Below are 14635 nucleotides of genomic sequence, written 5' to 3'. Positions count from 1 at the left end.
ACGCTGTGCTCTGCTAGTATCGTTCTGTAAATGCGATCGCGCTGTCAGGTTTTCCGGGACTTTGAACAAAAAAAAAATCACACATGCTCGCTTGTAAAATGCACCCAATTTGACCACATTTTTTTTTAGATACAGATAGTTCATTCGGTGTTGTCAGATGATGGTCTAATACAGGGCCATGAAAACATGACTGGGATTTGAAAATATTTGGAAAATAATATAATAATAAATAATACTAATATTAATAGTAGGAGTTGGGAGTTGGTGATGTCTGCAAATGATCCCCTCTGCGGTGGGTAGTTGGTTGGTGCAGAGAGGGCCAACAGTGTCCAGATTTTTTAATTCAAGTATAGAATCAAGAAGAGAATTAATAGAATTAATTTTATATTAGTGGTTTACCACTACACCATTATTTTAGTCAACATAAGCTAAAAGTGATGTTATCTGAACAATATTAGTCAATGAAGTTCATTTGACAAATGAAAAAAAATAAGTTACTTAAATGTAAAACATGTTAGTGACCTCTTGTGGTGAGCGAGCTGAAATGCAGTTTTTATATATTCATATTTTGAATAAACGTTCTACAAGAAATTTAGGCAGTATATTAATTTAACACATTTACAACAGTGATTGAACAGAGTAATTATGTTTGGTGAAGCTAATTAAGTAAAAACTGAGAAATGTAGAAACGCATGCAGGCTAGTGATATAGGCTACAGTAAGTAATAATTGGATACATGAATGGCACACAGTGCTGCTCTTGGTAAGCACTGTCGCCTCAAGGTCGCTTGTTCGAGTCCCGGTTGGGCCAGGAGGCCTTTCTATGCAGAATTCTCAAAGTGTGGGCTATCCAGTTTGCATGCACGGTGTGTTTAAGATTGTATTCGCAATCACCAGTAAAACATATGCCAGAGGTGGTTCCCCTCATTGTGGCGACCTTTGAGAACTCAGGGACTAAAACCGAAGGAAAGTTTGTGAGAATGTTGCATCTCTCACAGACACACGCTGTACTCTGCTAGTACCGTTCTGTAAATGCGATCGCGCTGTCAGGCTCTTCGGCACTTCGAACAAAAATCATACATGCTCGCTTGTTTGCACTCAATCCAGATGCACTTTTTATTAGATCCAGATAGAATTTGTTCCGTGTTGTTAGATGGTAGTCTAATACAGGGCCATGAAAAACTTGGCTGGAATTGTAATCATTTGAGGTGGGGGTTGGGGATGTCTGCAAATGAGCCCCTTTGCGGTGGGTGGTGGGCGGGAGCAGAGTGGGCCAACAGTGTCCAGACTTTATCATTCAATTAGTAGAATCATCTAATATTTTAATTCAGTGCTTCACCACCATGACATTATTTTAATCAACATAATCTAAAATATGCAGTCTTATCTGAACAATATTAGTAAACTAAGTTCATTTGACTAAAATAAGCTTAAAATAAGTTACTAAACTGTAAAACATGTTAGTGACCTCTTGTGGTGAGCAAGCTGAAATGCAGTTTTTTTTCCTACAATAGGAGATCAGGGCACTATATTCAAAGCATTTACAATAATGATTGAACAGAGTAATTATGTTTAGTGAAGCTAATTAAGTGAAAAATGTATAAATGAATTCCTTTATTAGTTAACAAAATCATCACATGGCACACATCAAATTTATACAAAATGAAAAGGAATAAAAAAAAAAAAACATCGCCAAATTGCGAAATACACATTTTATAACATCAGATGTCTTAAATACTTAGTTTTATCTTTTTAAACGTAACTAATGTTCGTGACCAACAGCGTTTGTCATATCTAAAGATTTAAACATTTCCTAACATAATAAATACCTTGTCAGAGAAACACTTTTCATCCTGAAATTGTTGAGAAATAACACTACATATGGGAAGCAATGGATAAAATGAAACTGAAAAGCATACTGCACCTTGGTCCCCTGAGAATGCTAAGAGGATGACAATAGTTGCATGTTTTCAGTCACTCTTCTTCATATTTAAAGCAACTATTATTAATTGCCTTAGCAATGATATTTTCTGCTGACAGCCTCTGGTCTAAATAAATTAATGCTTCAATAAGACTGTTGAAATCTGCCTTCAGTCCCTCCTTTTCCATCCAGATTTTCAATAGTTCGTAAACTCTGTCTTCTGGAAAAAGAGAATCAGCGCTTTTGATTGCATTATCACTCAGTCCAATCAACCTGAAGAATCGGTTATGATAATGGACATCAATTTCTTCAAAGAAATCAAAGGTTTTCTTCAACGATTCTTCACCTGAAAATGTTACAGTTTTACAACAACGTTACTTTTAGAATTGCTGAGTTAATATACTTGTGAATGTTAACTCAGAGAAAGGTATAACCTTACCGCTCAAAGGAACAAGTCTTCTTGATGACTCTCTTTCCTTAAAGAGATGAAAAGAAAAACTTATAATCAAAAATGCAAAGACTGGTACAAGACTGTTACTGTTGGAGTTTTATTAAACACAGCATGACAGTGACCTCAAACTGACAACTAAAAATGGAGAAAAATTATTTAAGCGGCGCATGACATTTTTTCAATTAATTATTTTTAACTTAAAATTGCATGATTAATCCAAAGATTTCTAAATGATTCCTAAATTTCAGGTATTTGACAGTCTATCAAAATGTTTACAGGTACAGTTCCTGTGAAATTACTGCCACTCACAGAGAGTAGGTGTCTAAGTTATCAAACAGCTTCAGACTTCTTTTTTCAGCAACACTGCATTGTTATTTTGTTTTATAAATAAATAAATAAAAATAAATAAATGCCCAGAGTACTACAATAAAAGCTTCTAGCTACAATCTAAACATTAATCTCTATAGTAACAGTTAGGGCAGCACGATTCTGGCTAAACTGAGAACCACAATTATTTTTTGCTTAAAATCAAGATCACGATTTTCTCATGATTCTGTAGATGTAAAATAAAGAATAATATGAGGACGCTATTAATATTGTTATTTCTCAAACATATAGTAAAACAACAGTAATATTAGCCCTACGTGTAGGTCTACTGTTGGTTAAAATGCTCAATTGTGTATAGACTTGGAACGGTGGACTTGAACAGACTTTAAATTTGTCCTGGTTGTTAAAGTGATGACAGCAGAATAAAACTATTCATAATTCTGAAGTTGAATTATTGTGTTTGAGATATACGCTTGCCATTTGTTATTGACAACATTATTAGACCATTATTTTCACTGGTAAAATGAGACATCTGTCATTATCAGATTCCCTCTTGCCTTTTATTCAACATTATATAGGCTACAGTAGTTATTCTGACCCAGTAAACATTTATTTGCATGCATAACACTTTGTGTTTGCTATGAAAGAAAAAAAACATCAAATGCTTGTCGTAATCTTAACTCTAAAATGCGACATGATCGTTTAAATTATGTGCACGTCAGTTTCACTTTCACTTCCGAGTGCAGCTCATGGCTGTCGTCACCAGTGTTGCCAGTTATGGCTGACTGATTCCAGCCCAAAAGCTGTCGGACAACCGCTGAAAACCAAAAAGCGCCGCCCAACAATCAGTAGACTATAATAACCTGTCTTGAGGCTGAGGAGTGGGGGCGGGTGGGTGTGTTGTGTCGGGGAGGGAGATCACAAGCGTTTCTACACTGTTCCAAGCGTATGCTTGCGAAGAACGGAGGCTATGGCATCTCTTTGGGATATCAAAACACATCTCTTTGGGATATTTATACGGGCAGACCAAGGCTGGCGGGCACGCCGTTGCAAAACCGCCCAAATTTTCACTACAAGCCTATGTCATTTTTTACCCGCAAAAATAAATTCAAAACCACCCAATCTGGCAACACTGGCCGTCACTGTTAGAAAAAACACACACATGCAAACCATATTTCCCACGCGGCTCTCAACAATCGCTCTGTGCAACAAACTGAATGTTATTTACAACTTTATTAGCTGTTATTCACAGCCTATGCAGGTTCTGTTCACTGAAGTAGACATTGTTTGCGGCCATGCGCACGTCCTCTCAGTAGTAAACAAGCTCACGTGTGATTTCGCGGCCGCGACTACATCATTACATTAAGACAGAAATTACTTTGGGTAAATTATACCTTATAAATACAGTATGCAACACTTTTAATGGCATTTGGATGTGCCCATGTTGCTGTGAAGACTTCTGCGACTGCCTTTACGCTTCTCTCCTGACCTTGAAAATATAGTTAGCTGAATTATAGAAAAGCTGAATTAAGATCGTGCGTAGGATCGCGATCTTTTTGCGATTAATCGTGCAGCCCTAGTAACAATCAAAATAAAGTAAACCACCTGTGGAGAGTACCTTCATGCTTCAAATCAACATTGTGTCAAGTACATCGTTACACCAGTAGATGGCAGCATGTGGCTGTTTAAATATATTTTGACATAATGGGCTCTACTTTAAATGATTAGTCTAAAGCGCATGGCGCAAACGCATTAAGGGCGTGTCTGAATCCACTTTTGCTATTTTAAAGACAAAAAAATACACTTTGCGCTCTGGCGCATGCTCTAACAGGGTTGTGCTTATTTTCTTAATGAGTTATGGGTGTGTTTTGAGCATAACGTGCATTAATCCAATCAGAGTCTCATCTACCATTCCCTTTAAGAGTCAGTTGTGTCACGCCATGGCACATTTGTTATTTACATAGTGGACTTTGTAAGTGGAAAAACTAAAGGCTTTACTAGCAAGAAAACAGTTAAACAGACCATCTGCAGCACGAGGATAAAGAACGAACAAGCCTCCCCATCCGGCGTCTTTACTTTCTTTTTATTTTATTTTTACTCGACTTTACTCCTTTACTTTTGTGGAAACGGTGTTGTATGCACTTCACTGAAGACATTCATTAGCCTACATATTTAATTTCATTTGTTAAGCTCAAAGATTTGTTTCAAAATTATTTCTAAATTCATTACCAGTTTCCAGCACACGAATAAATGAACAATAATAACAATGTGTGGTCAAAAAGTTATATCCAAACACACATGCTATGCCCCACGGTGATGCATACGTCTCTAAAACCCGGCAGGTAGACAAATCTAAACTTGTTTTTATTAAAATAAATATAAATATGGAATTAACAAATAATACTGCTAATAATAATAACATTATACAAATGCAAATTGTCATGAATAAACTGAAAAAGCCCCCTGGACATGAAGATGGCATTGAGGCAGTGGTTTTTATATTTATGTAGAAAATAATAATATTTGTAACATCTTAATCCTTTATTGCTATTTCACATGTAATTTATTTGTGTATTGCTGTACATGCCGTGTGTATTAAGCAATATGTAAGCAATTTGGACCAGCATGGGTGCATAACTAATGTGCTCTGCGCTTGACTTTGGACCAGGTTTTAGTTGGTCAATGGCTCAGTCTATTTCAGTTCTTAAAAATAGCAACGCGCCAACAATGCGCCTTAACACGCATCCTTTTTAGGCCAGCACACCCATGAGTCCACAAAGTGGCACAAATGGATTTGCTATTTAAACAACGTGGCACAAAACGTGAAAATTAGGGCTGCGCTGGTCTGAAAATAGAAACACAATGCGGCAAACACATCTTGCACCTTATTGCGCCTGTTGTATGGTAGAGCCCAAAATCACGCTTGTACTTATTAGCGGCACTTTAAAGAAAAAAAAGAAAAAAAACACTATATCAGTATTATAACCCTTGTTCAATCATATATATATATATATATATATATATATATATATATATATATATATATATATATATATATATATATATATATATATATATATATATAAAAATACAGTCTTTATTATACATTACAAATTTAACAACAAAGGCTGAGTTTCTTATAAAATATCAAAGCATGTTCAGTAATCACTGATTAATGGAGTAACATGACTTTCTAAGATCAGCACAGAGATTGCTCTTCACATAAGTTTGCCATGAAATCAAAAATTACTTTTTAGTAATACGTTGCTACTCTACTCCAGAGCAGGTTAGAGATTACAAACCCAAACTAGATCAATAATTGAAATAAAAGGACACGTATATCAAATGTTTTTCTTACCAAGTATTTTTTATAATTATGTTAAATAAAGTTGGAATTTCTATAGGAAAATTATATCAGATATGTATAGTAGTCTTGTATCTTGAAAAACTTGTGTTGACAGAGTGGTAATAAAAAAAATGTTAACACTAGAACGGCTGGAGGTCGCTGTATACCTAAAATTGCCAGTGCGTGTACATTTTACTCAGCACAAATTTTGTTTAGAAATTGCTAGAAAAACAAACAAACTATTTCACTGTTTTTCGAAACTGTTAACAAAAAGTGTCTAGACCAGGGGTGTCCAAACTCGGTCCTGGAGGGCTGATGTCCTGCAGATTTAGATCCAACTTGCCTCAACACACCTGCAAGGATGTTTCTAGAAAGCCTAGTAAGAGCTTGATTAGCTAGCTGAGGTGTGTCTGATTGGGGTTGGAACTAAACTTTGCAGGACACCAGCCCTCCATGACTGGGTCACCCCTGGTCTAGACTCATGAAATTTCAGATTATTTCAGGATAACACAATTATTTTAGGAGAACCAATAAAGTTTGAACTTGAAATATCTAAATTTGAGCCATCATAATCTGATGCATAACTTATTTCTCCAGACTCTCCATCATTCATTGCATTTTGTGTTTTTAATAGCTCTACAAATTGCCTTAGAGTCATTGTGACTTTATTTATTTATTATAACCACTAATTCAGTAAGCGAAATAGAAAGTAAAAGTCACTGGTGCGTAATTTCAAACATAAGCAGTGCATAAATACATTTTTTGGGGGTAAATTTGACCCACGCTGGAACTCATAGGTATAAGTGTCCCACTTTCAATCTATTTTTATCTAATTTAATATCTGGGAATTGTAAATAAGGCTATTTTAGTAAAAGTCAATGACTGGGAGGCTTGAATGCATTATTGAAGGTCTGTTATGTACATTTGAATAACAGTGCTTGGTAAAATTAACCCCATGGCGGATCCAGTGTTAATGCAAATTGAAACAAACATTATTAGGAGTTAAATTATCATTTCATTTAACAAATAGCCTATTAGTTCAGTAACCTACCTGAGATATTATAACAGTAATAAGAATCAAACTTGAACTGGAGAATGCAGACATCTTTTTGTCTGGTGCTGTTGCCAAAGTGAATAGTAATATTGGAGCTCCTTGCACTTAACTCAAAATCAACTGATCAATCAAACTCAATTCAGCTGAAAACCAAAACCATCTGAAACCAAAAACTCCCCATCTCAGAATAAGTCAACTCAAACTTAAAACTCAAAAAAAGTTGACTCAGAGTTGGTTGAACCTCCTTATTGATATAACCCCAGATCTAAGCCAGGATGGAATCATTTGTTTTTGTCAACTCTGAATCTACTCTACAATCCAGAGTGTGTTTAGCTAGTTGTTCAGCTAGTTTCACGGAACAAGACACAGGTTCAAAAGTGCTAAAAAGGAGCAAATGCTATCACTAATATTGACAAGTGTTTGTCACTTTAAGAGAACAACTAAGAACACACTGCAAACCATAAACACCCCATATTACATTTCATGTTAAGGAAGTCTTGCAGTGAAAATATGACAGCACTGAAAGATGTAAACATTAATGCAAGCTACAACAGCACAGACGCCAACAGAGTTACTTTGTTATATAACCAGTAACAAAGCAATTACATTCAAGAGGCATAAAGAGCAGAGACTTAGACAAAAGTGATGTTAAGACAAAAAAAGCGGCAACTCTCACCAAAGCAGGAGGCTGCCAGGCAAGTGCGGAGCTGCTTGACTGGTTAGTGTGGCAGGACTGCAGATCACTGGGCACAACACACATGGCCAGGCTAGTTTGTGAAGAGTTGGCGGTGTTAGAGAGACTGTCCCCAAGCCCCTTGTCTTTTTCTGCCTCTGATGGATTGGGAACACTGGTACCCACCACAAAGTTTTGCTCGAGGAATGGCTGGAGCTGAGAGGAGTCATCAATCCTGGAGTTGTGATCATTCTGCTTTTCCTCTCCGACCTCCTCACTGTGACCCTAGAGGCAGACAGACACAGTGTATATTTCAGTGTTCAGTTTCATTCAAATTATGTAAAAGCTGAGAAATGCAGTGTAAACTTGTCCCACCATACAGATCTTAACCATCTCCCTTGGACTTCGTGATGTTACTGGAGTTGAAAAACATTTTGTGAAGCAAAAAAAAAGTGAAATTAGAAGAAATGTCTGGGAAAATCCAAGGAAAGTTTTAAAAATGTGTGACTTACCAGCTGTTTTATTTTGTTTTGACTTTGTCCAGTAGACGATGCACAAAATGCAAGCCAGAATTGCAATTAACGGCATGATAACAATGAAAGTCACTGTAGAACAAATAGGATAAAACCACAGCATTAAACATTACGCAAATGAAGTCTTTGTTAGGCAGAATGTCTAAGCCAGCAATTATGATTTCCTTCAGATGTGAATGTGTACATGCTACATTTGATCTGAGGAGTATTCCAAAAAAGCTGGTTATGTGACATACCTATGCATGGGCGGTTGATAACCTTGGATAAAAATATATTCTTTTTAAATATCTGGGTAAAAAACTAAAACATCTTTACCCTTTGAACAAAATAGAATTTATTTTGAGAAACATTTTTTTTCTATTTTGGAGCAGTAAACAAGTCGAAATGATTAAAATGAATCATTGACTTCTGCTGTTTTCATTAGTTTCTAAAAGACAGATTTCATTACAATTTAAAACAGCATCTTTGGAGATCATTCTGCTGAAGATTCTGTTTTCCTAAAAACAAAAACAAACAAAAAAAAAATGTTAAAAAAAAGTTATAAAAATCTTACCTATACCATAGAAACGGTATAAAAGAAAATTTTGGCGGTTTTAAAACCTTGACTTTTCCAAAGCGTGGTATACCTTGAAAACAGTTATCGTACCATGCCTAGATATGCCCCACTTAATTTAAGGAGATTTAAGTGGAAAAGCTCAGCGTTCAAAAATCCTACATACAGTTGAAGTCAGAATTATTAGCCCCCCTATTTATTTTTCCCCCAATTTCTGTTTAATAGAGAGATTTTTTTTGTTTCAACACATTTCCAAACATAATAGTTTTAATAACTCATTTCTAATAACTGATTTATTTTATCTTTGCCATGATGACAGTAAATAATATTTGAGTAGATATTTTTCAAGACACTTCTATACAGCTTAAAGTGACATTTATAAGTCTGAACTAGGTTAATTAGGCAAGTTATTATATAATGATAGTTTGTTCTGTAGACAGTCGAAAAAAATATATAACTTAAAGGGGCTAATAATGTTGACCTTAAAATAATTTTTAAAAAATTAAAAACTGCTTTTATTCTAGCCTTAATAAAACAAATAAAACTTTCTCCAGAAGAAAAAAAATATTATCAGACATACTGTGAAAATTTCATTGCTCTGTTAAACATCATTTGGGAAATATTTAAAAAAGAAAAAAATAAATAAATTCAAAGGGGGGGCTAATAATTCTGACTACATTTTAGAGTATGTAAGTTCTTATAGCAACTTATGTTCACTTCAGTGTAAAACAAAATGAGTACATCCCTTACAGAACTCTTTTAAATGAATTCTTTCTATAGGATGATTAGATACGTGTATGTCCACATGTTAAGTCGTGATGTATGGAATGCCATTTTCGGGACCAAGCCGCTACTCATTTGAATTGAGAAAATATTGGTTTATTATCTCTTCTTAGTCGGATCACACAATAAATTGAATTTTATAAAAGAATCATGGTGTACACAACAGTCTCTGGACTTGCTGCACCACAGACACTAATATTTTAACAATATATGAAAAAATGTATCACGTTCTGGCCATCGCATATTATGTATGAATATAGATATAACGATCATGATTTTTGAAAGTGATGCATCGCTTTTTGAATGTTTACTGTTACCATTTGTTGGGTCTTCCCATACAGTTTGATAGAGCGATTGGACCCGGAAGCTGCTTCGTGTGACATCACACTTAAGTGCATAAACATCACATTAGTAATTATCAAAGCCAAAGCTGAAATTAATTTAACAAAATAACTTAAGCTCACAGTGCAAAAATTTGTGCACCCCATTGAATATATTAAGGAAAATATTAAATTAATTTAATAAAAGAGCCATAAAAATATATATTAGCAGTACTTTACAATATTTTGCAACAACTTTTTTTTTCTTTCTTTCTGCAAATACCCCAGGTACAGTTATATTCTGGTTTTGGTTATATTCGGGTTTCCGGTTACTTGAGGTGGAGCTTCCTGGAGAGCTTCTCTTTCTACAGACTGTGTTGGAAATGTCTGTGCAGCTTTTTTCAGTCTCCTCATCCTCTTTGCATCTGTGTTAAAACAAAAACAAAATTATCTTCAGTTCCAACTCAATGAAAATTGTGCCATCTGTTTTTCACTTTCACTGTGTTTCAAACCTGTAACACTTTTTGATTTATGCAAGACTTACCCAAGTAAAAATGAATAAACAATTTTAATGAAACGTAAAAGACTTTGCTCCCTTCATTCTGTCAAAATCCAAATTTAAAGTTTATAAGATACTGTAAAAAAAATGCATATGAGGTCCTGGAGAGGCTTGATCACTTTATATCATGATCAGATTTTATTTCTGCAATTTAATCCCATAAAAACCCTGGATCAATGCACAGTAAATGTACGACTGATGTGTTTTAAAAATGGACAAACCTGCTGCATTTCTTGCACACCTCACAAGCCTGGTCTGGTAAACAAAATGACCCATTTTTGCACTTGCACTTTGTGTTCTGGGTGCTTGTGCATTTCTCTATGGTTTCCTGATCTACAGAAGGAAGGAACGAAGATACACAGATAGCAGACAATTTACAATATATAAACACAATATCAATTCAGTTTGTATGACATTAAATATTTTATGCTAATCTGAAAAGCCTGGAAGTGTAGACAATGTAAATAAACATCAGAATTACCTATACGGCACTTGTCGCAAGATATGCACTTCAACAATCCATGGTCATGCTCAGTATATGTGTCAAACTCACACGGCGCACACACTCCTTTTTCTGAAGCAGTAGCACAAGCTTTTTTCACGTAGGTTCCTGCAAAAGATGTGATGTAGGAATTTGAGTGCTCATGCAAACAGAATCACAATCAGATTAAAATGATGTTAAAAATAAATACATAAATAAATGCACCAGCAGGGCAGTTTAGACAGCAGATGTTTTCATGTGGATATTCCAAGCCTTCTCTGCATGAAACATCTCGGCTTAATCTGTTCTTCACAGATCTGTGAGCCCAGGCCAGATCCCCATGACTTCTAGCAGCATTTATGACATTTAGTAACAGCAAAACCTACACACAGAATAACAGAAAAAGGAGATAAATGTAAAATATACAGCTTCAGTTAATACTGGCTTTCTGCAATCCTCTGTAAATGTGATGTTTGATCTTATACTGACATCTATTGGTGTAAAACTTAGCACACCTTTTCAAGTCTTTCATAGTTTTTAGGAACTTCAGTCTTTCTTGATTCATATACTAGGTTAGAGTTGAGGATATTATGAAGATGATATCAGATGACCAGTTTAAACACTGATGTTCTGTAACAGGCCCTTCTTTGAGAGAATTTAGACTAGATCTGACCTGTTAGAAGATAATATTGAGATTTTATGCAATAATTGACAAAATAGTTTTTAATTTATATTTGAATTTATTTAAGTATGTTGAATTCATGTTAGAACATTGCATTTGTTACAATTATTATTATGTTTTTCCCTATTTTAGATTACACAAAAACATAACTTTAGATGAGTTGAGAAATTTGATCATTTTCAAACAACAATAAATGAAATCATCTGTTGTTTTGACCAATTGACATTTTTTGAATACAAAATGCTGAATGAAAAGATCTTTGGTTTGAAGGTTGTAAGAAAAAAAATAATAATTCAAACCCTAATAGAATATGGGACATTCAACCAGAAACGTACATTTTCACTTATAAAAAATGTGACAGGGCCTTACTTAAGCTTGTTGACCTCAAAAAAAAAAAAAAAAATCATACAAAACAAGCATCAGATCAGACGATTCATTGACAGAACGCATCCTTGATCACTGTTAGCTTTTCCATTAAATGATGTCACTTCCAAGTCACAGCCTTAAACATGTATTGCACGAATTTTAAGTTAAATTTAATGCAAATATGAAAGGACTGACAGAAACATGGGGATAATTGTAAAATAGTATTTATTTGTAGAATTTATTTATAATTTCATGTTTTTAATAAATTAATGTGAATGACAATAATTTAAACTTGCTATTTCTGAAGTTTATTTTTTTCTAAATAACAGTTTTTAGCATAACAAAACTATTAAAGCTGTAGGTTCAATTGGGCTGGAACAAGGATGATGACAGAGTTTGTACAGTTGTAAAGTGTTTTTAATAAAGAAAAAAAATCAGAACCAAATGAATGACATATTCCTTTACAGAACAACTCGCAGGAATCAACCTTCAGTCCATTTTAGAAATTTTTAGGATAAAACACTTTTTATTCACTGTATTTATGTTTTTATTTCAGGGACAGATAATATACGTTTCAGGTAGAATGTCCCATACAACAAAACAAATGTTAACATTTTACTCAAACTCATACCTAATAAAGCCAGTAAATCCAGATAATTGTCAAGTGGTCTCTAATATTTTGTTAAATACATTGATGTCATTCTATATATTCAAATCTAGGACAGCATATACATTTAAGACAGTATTACGTCACATATATGACCCTGGAGGACAAAACTTGTACTATGTTGTACAGGTATGCTTAGCAAAAGGCCAAAATGCATGCAAATGCTTCAAAATGATTGATTTGTCTTTTATGACAATTTATTTTACAGTATCGAGTAAAGATCATGTTCCATGAAGACATTTAGTAAATTTCCTACAGTAAATATAATTAAAATGATATTAAAACAAATAAAAATAAGTAGGCCAATAGTTGCTTTGTTAAACTTTAAAGATGATTTTATCAACATTTTTTAAACATCAGATTCCAGATTTTCGTATAGTAAGTTACTAAGTTCGATGATCTGGCACTTCAATCAGTTCTAATATTAATGTTTTTGATTATAATGGACTAATTAACAAAACTATTTAATTTGACTAAGATACGATGTGCCAGGTGACTGTTATCGCCATCGACAAGTCCAAGCACGTCTCAGTTAAACGCGTCATAAAGTAAACTAAACTTAACACTAAAGTGTCTTTATAACGACATTGACAGCAATAAACTCTACCTAACCACAAATTAAATAAATAATGAGCTCACTTACCAATAAAGTAATGTATCTCATAGTAGTCCAATCATTATCTCACTTTCTCCGTATGACCGAATGTTGATTGCGTCCCAATGCCATCCTACTGATAAAGATAGCGTACCTCCTGTGTATTTAGCTGAAAACTTCCGGTCCAGACAACATGATAATTGAGCGCTTCTTCTTCACACGTTGACAAATCCTACTATTGCTGAGGCAGAGCTCATTAATATTAACTATGCGGCGTTATTTTAAAAGTTCCGTCCAGTCACGTGATCTAATAAATATTGAACAGCCTTCGACATAGTGGGATTCATAAATTCGAACGTGCTACGTTATTAGCCCACATACATTTTATGTCAAATAACTACTCAAATAAGTTACTGTTTTCAAATATTTCGTTCTTATTAGATCCTAGAAGATATTTCCCCATAAAGACTATCTGAACGCGCACTCTATCCTAACCGTTTTTATCAATTTCCGAAACGCAAGGCCACTTGTGTCAGTTCGGCGCTATCTTGCAGACAGTTGAGTGTGACAGTGAGATACTAGGACTGTTGAGTAAAAGTCAGGAAAGAGGCTGAAGCACGGATGAAGGTGGGACTTCTGTTTGTTTATTCATTTACCAAGTGTAAGGGGAATTTCATAGGGCCGCTTCAGAATGCAGACAAAGGTCAGTCCTTTCACTCCCAGCAAACACACTCGACCACGTGACGCATTCATTAGCTATATTAGATTACACTGCGATTTCAACAAAGTTATTGTATTAGCGATTTGTTCTCCAGATAAACTACAACATCTGAATGGTCTGTTTAAGACGTTACTGTGCCTCAATAAAAGCATCTTTCTTTCTTTTCTGCAAATCTAGTCATTACACCGTTTTGTAGCTTCCTGAAAACTGATCTAGTTTTCGTCCCTCTGCCTCGCCAGACAAGCATACATTCAGTGACAAAAGCGCTTTTTCTGTAATGTAATTGCCTGAATGGTACACAACTATGTACACAGCAATGAAAGGCTGGCTGTATAATCTTGAAATTGGGTTTTTACTAGGATGTAGACTATTGTTGATTCAGATTTTTGAATATTGTTTTGACTGATCTTACATTAATGAGGACAAACAAACCACTGGTTGACCATGGCAGCCAGGGCTGAATCTTCAGTCACTTGTGTCTCCTTAGATAAGAAAGTTCAGGAAAAAGGAGGGGTGGTTTGAGATAAGACTTCAAACTGTGGACTTTGCATCAGCCATTTATGAATGTAAATTGCTGCATGTCTGAGACTCAGAATGGATGTTT

The 14635-nt window shown here is 34.8% G+C and overlaps 1 protein-coding gene across 2 annotated transcripts; it reads right to left on the bottom strand.

Moving 5' to 3' along the window:
• Nucleotides 1–1611: 1611 nt before the first annotated feature.
• On the bottom strand, nucleotides 1612–13917 carry hdr (hematopoietic death receptor). Of its 2 annotated transcripts, none has more exons than XM_056457841.1 (10): nucleotides 13359–13917; nucleotides 11226–11382; nucleotides 11001–11129; nucleotides 10741–10852; nucleotides 10294–10385; nucleotides 8284–8376; nucleotides 8147–8187; nucleotides 7775–8056; nucleotides 2360–2396; nucleotides 1612–2266 (listed from the first exon to the last, which is right to left on the bottom strand). In XM_056457841.1, exons 1-10 carry the CDS (start codon nucleotides 13377–13379, stop codon nucleotides 1974–1976), a joined length of 1257 nt encoding a protein of 418 aa, XP_056313816.1. In that variant the 5' UTR covers nucleotides 13380–13917; the 3' UTR covers nucleotides 1612–1973. The 2 variants fall into 2 exon arrangements, with proteins under 2 accessions (XP_056313816.1, XP_056313817.1); XM_056457842.1 differs by having other exon boundaries at nucleotides 7958–8056; nucleotides 13359–13916.
• Between the last annotated feature and the right edge of the window lie 718 nt (nucleotides 13918–14635).

Source organism: Danio aesculapii, chromosome 5 (assembly GCF_903798145.1).
Source record: "Danio aesculapii chromosome 5, fDanAes4.1, whole genome shotgun sequence".
Taxonomy (NCBI): Eukaryota; Metazoa; Chordata; class Actinopteri; order Cypriniformes; family Danionidae; genus Danio; species Danio aesculapii.
Note: the sequence above shows the minus strand (reverse complement) of the source record. Positions and strands in the feature narration are given on the sequence as shown.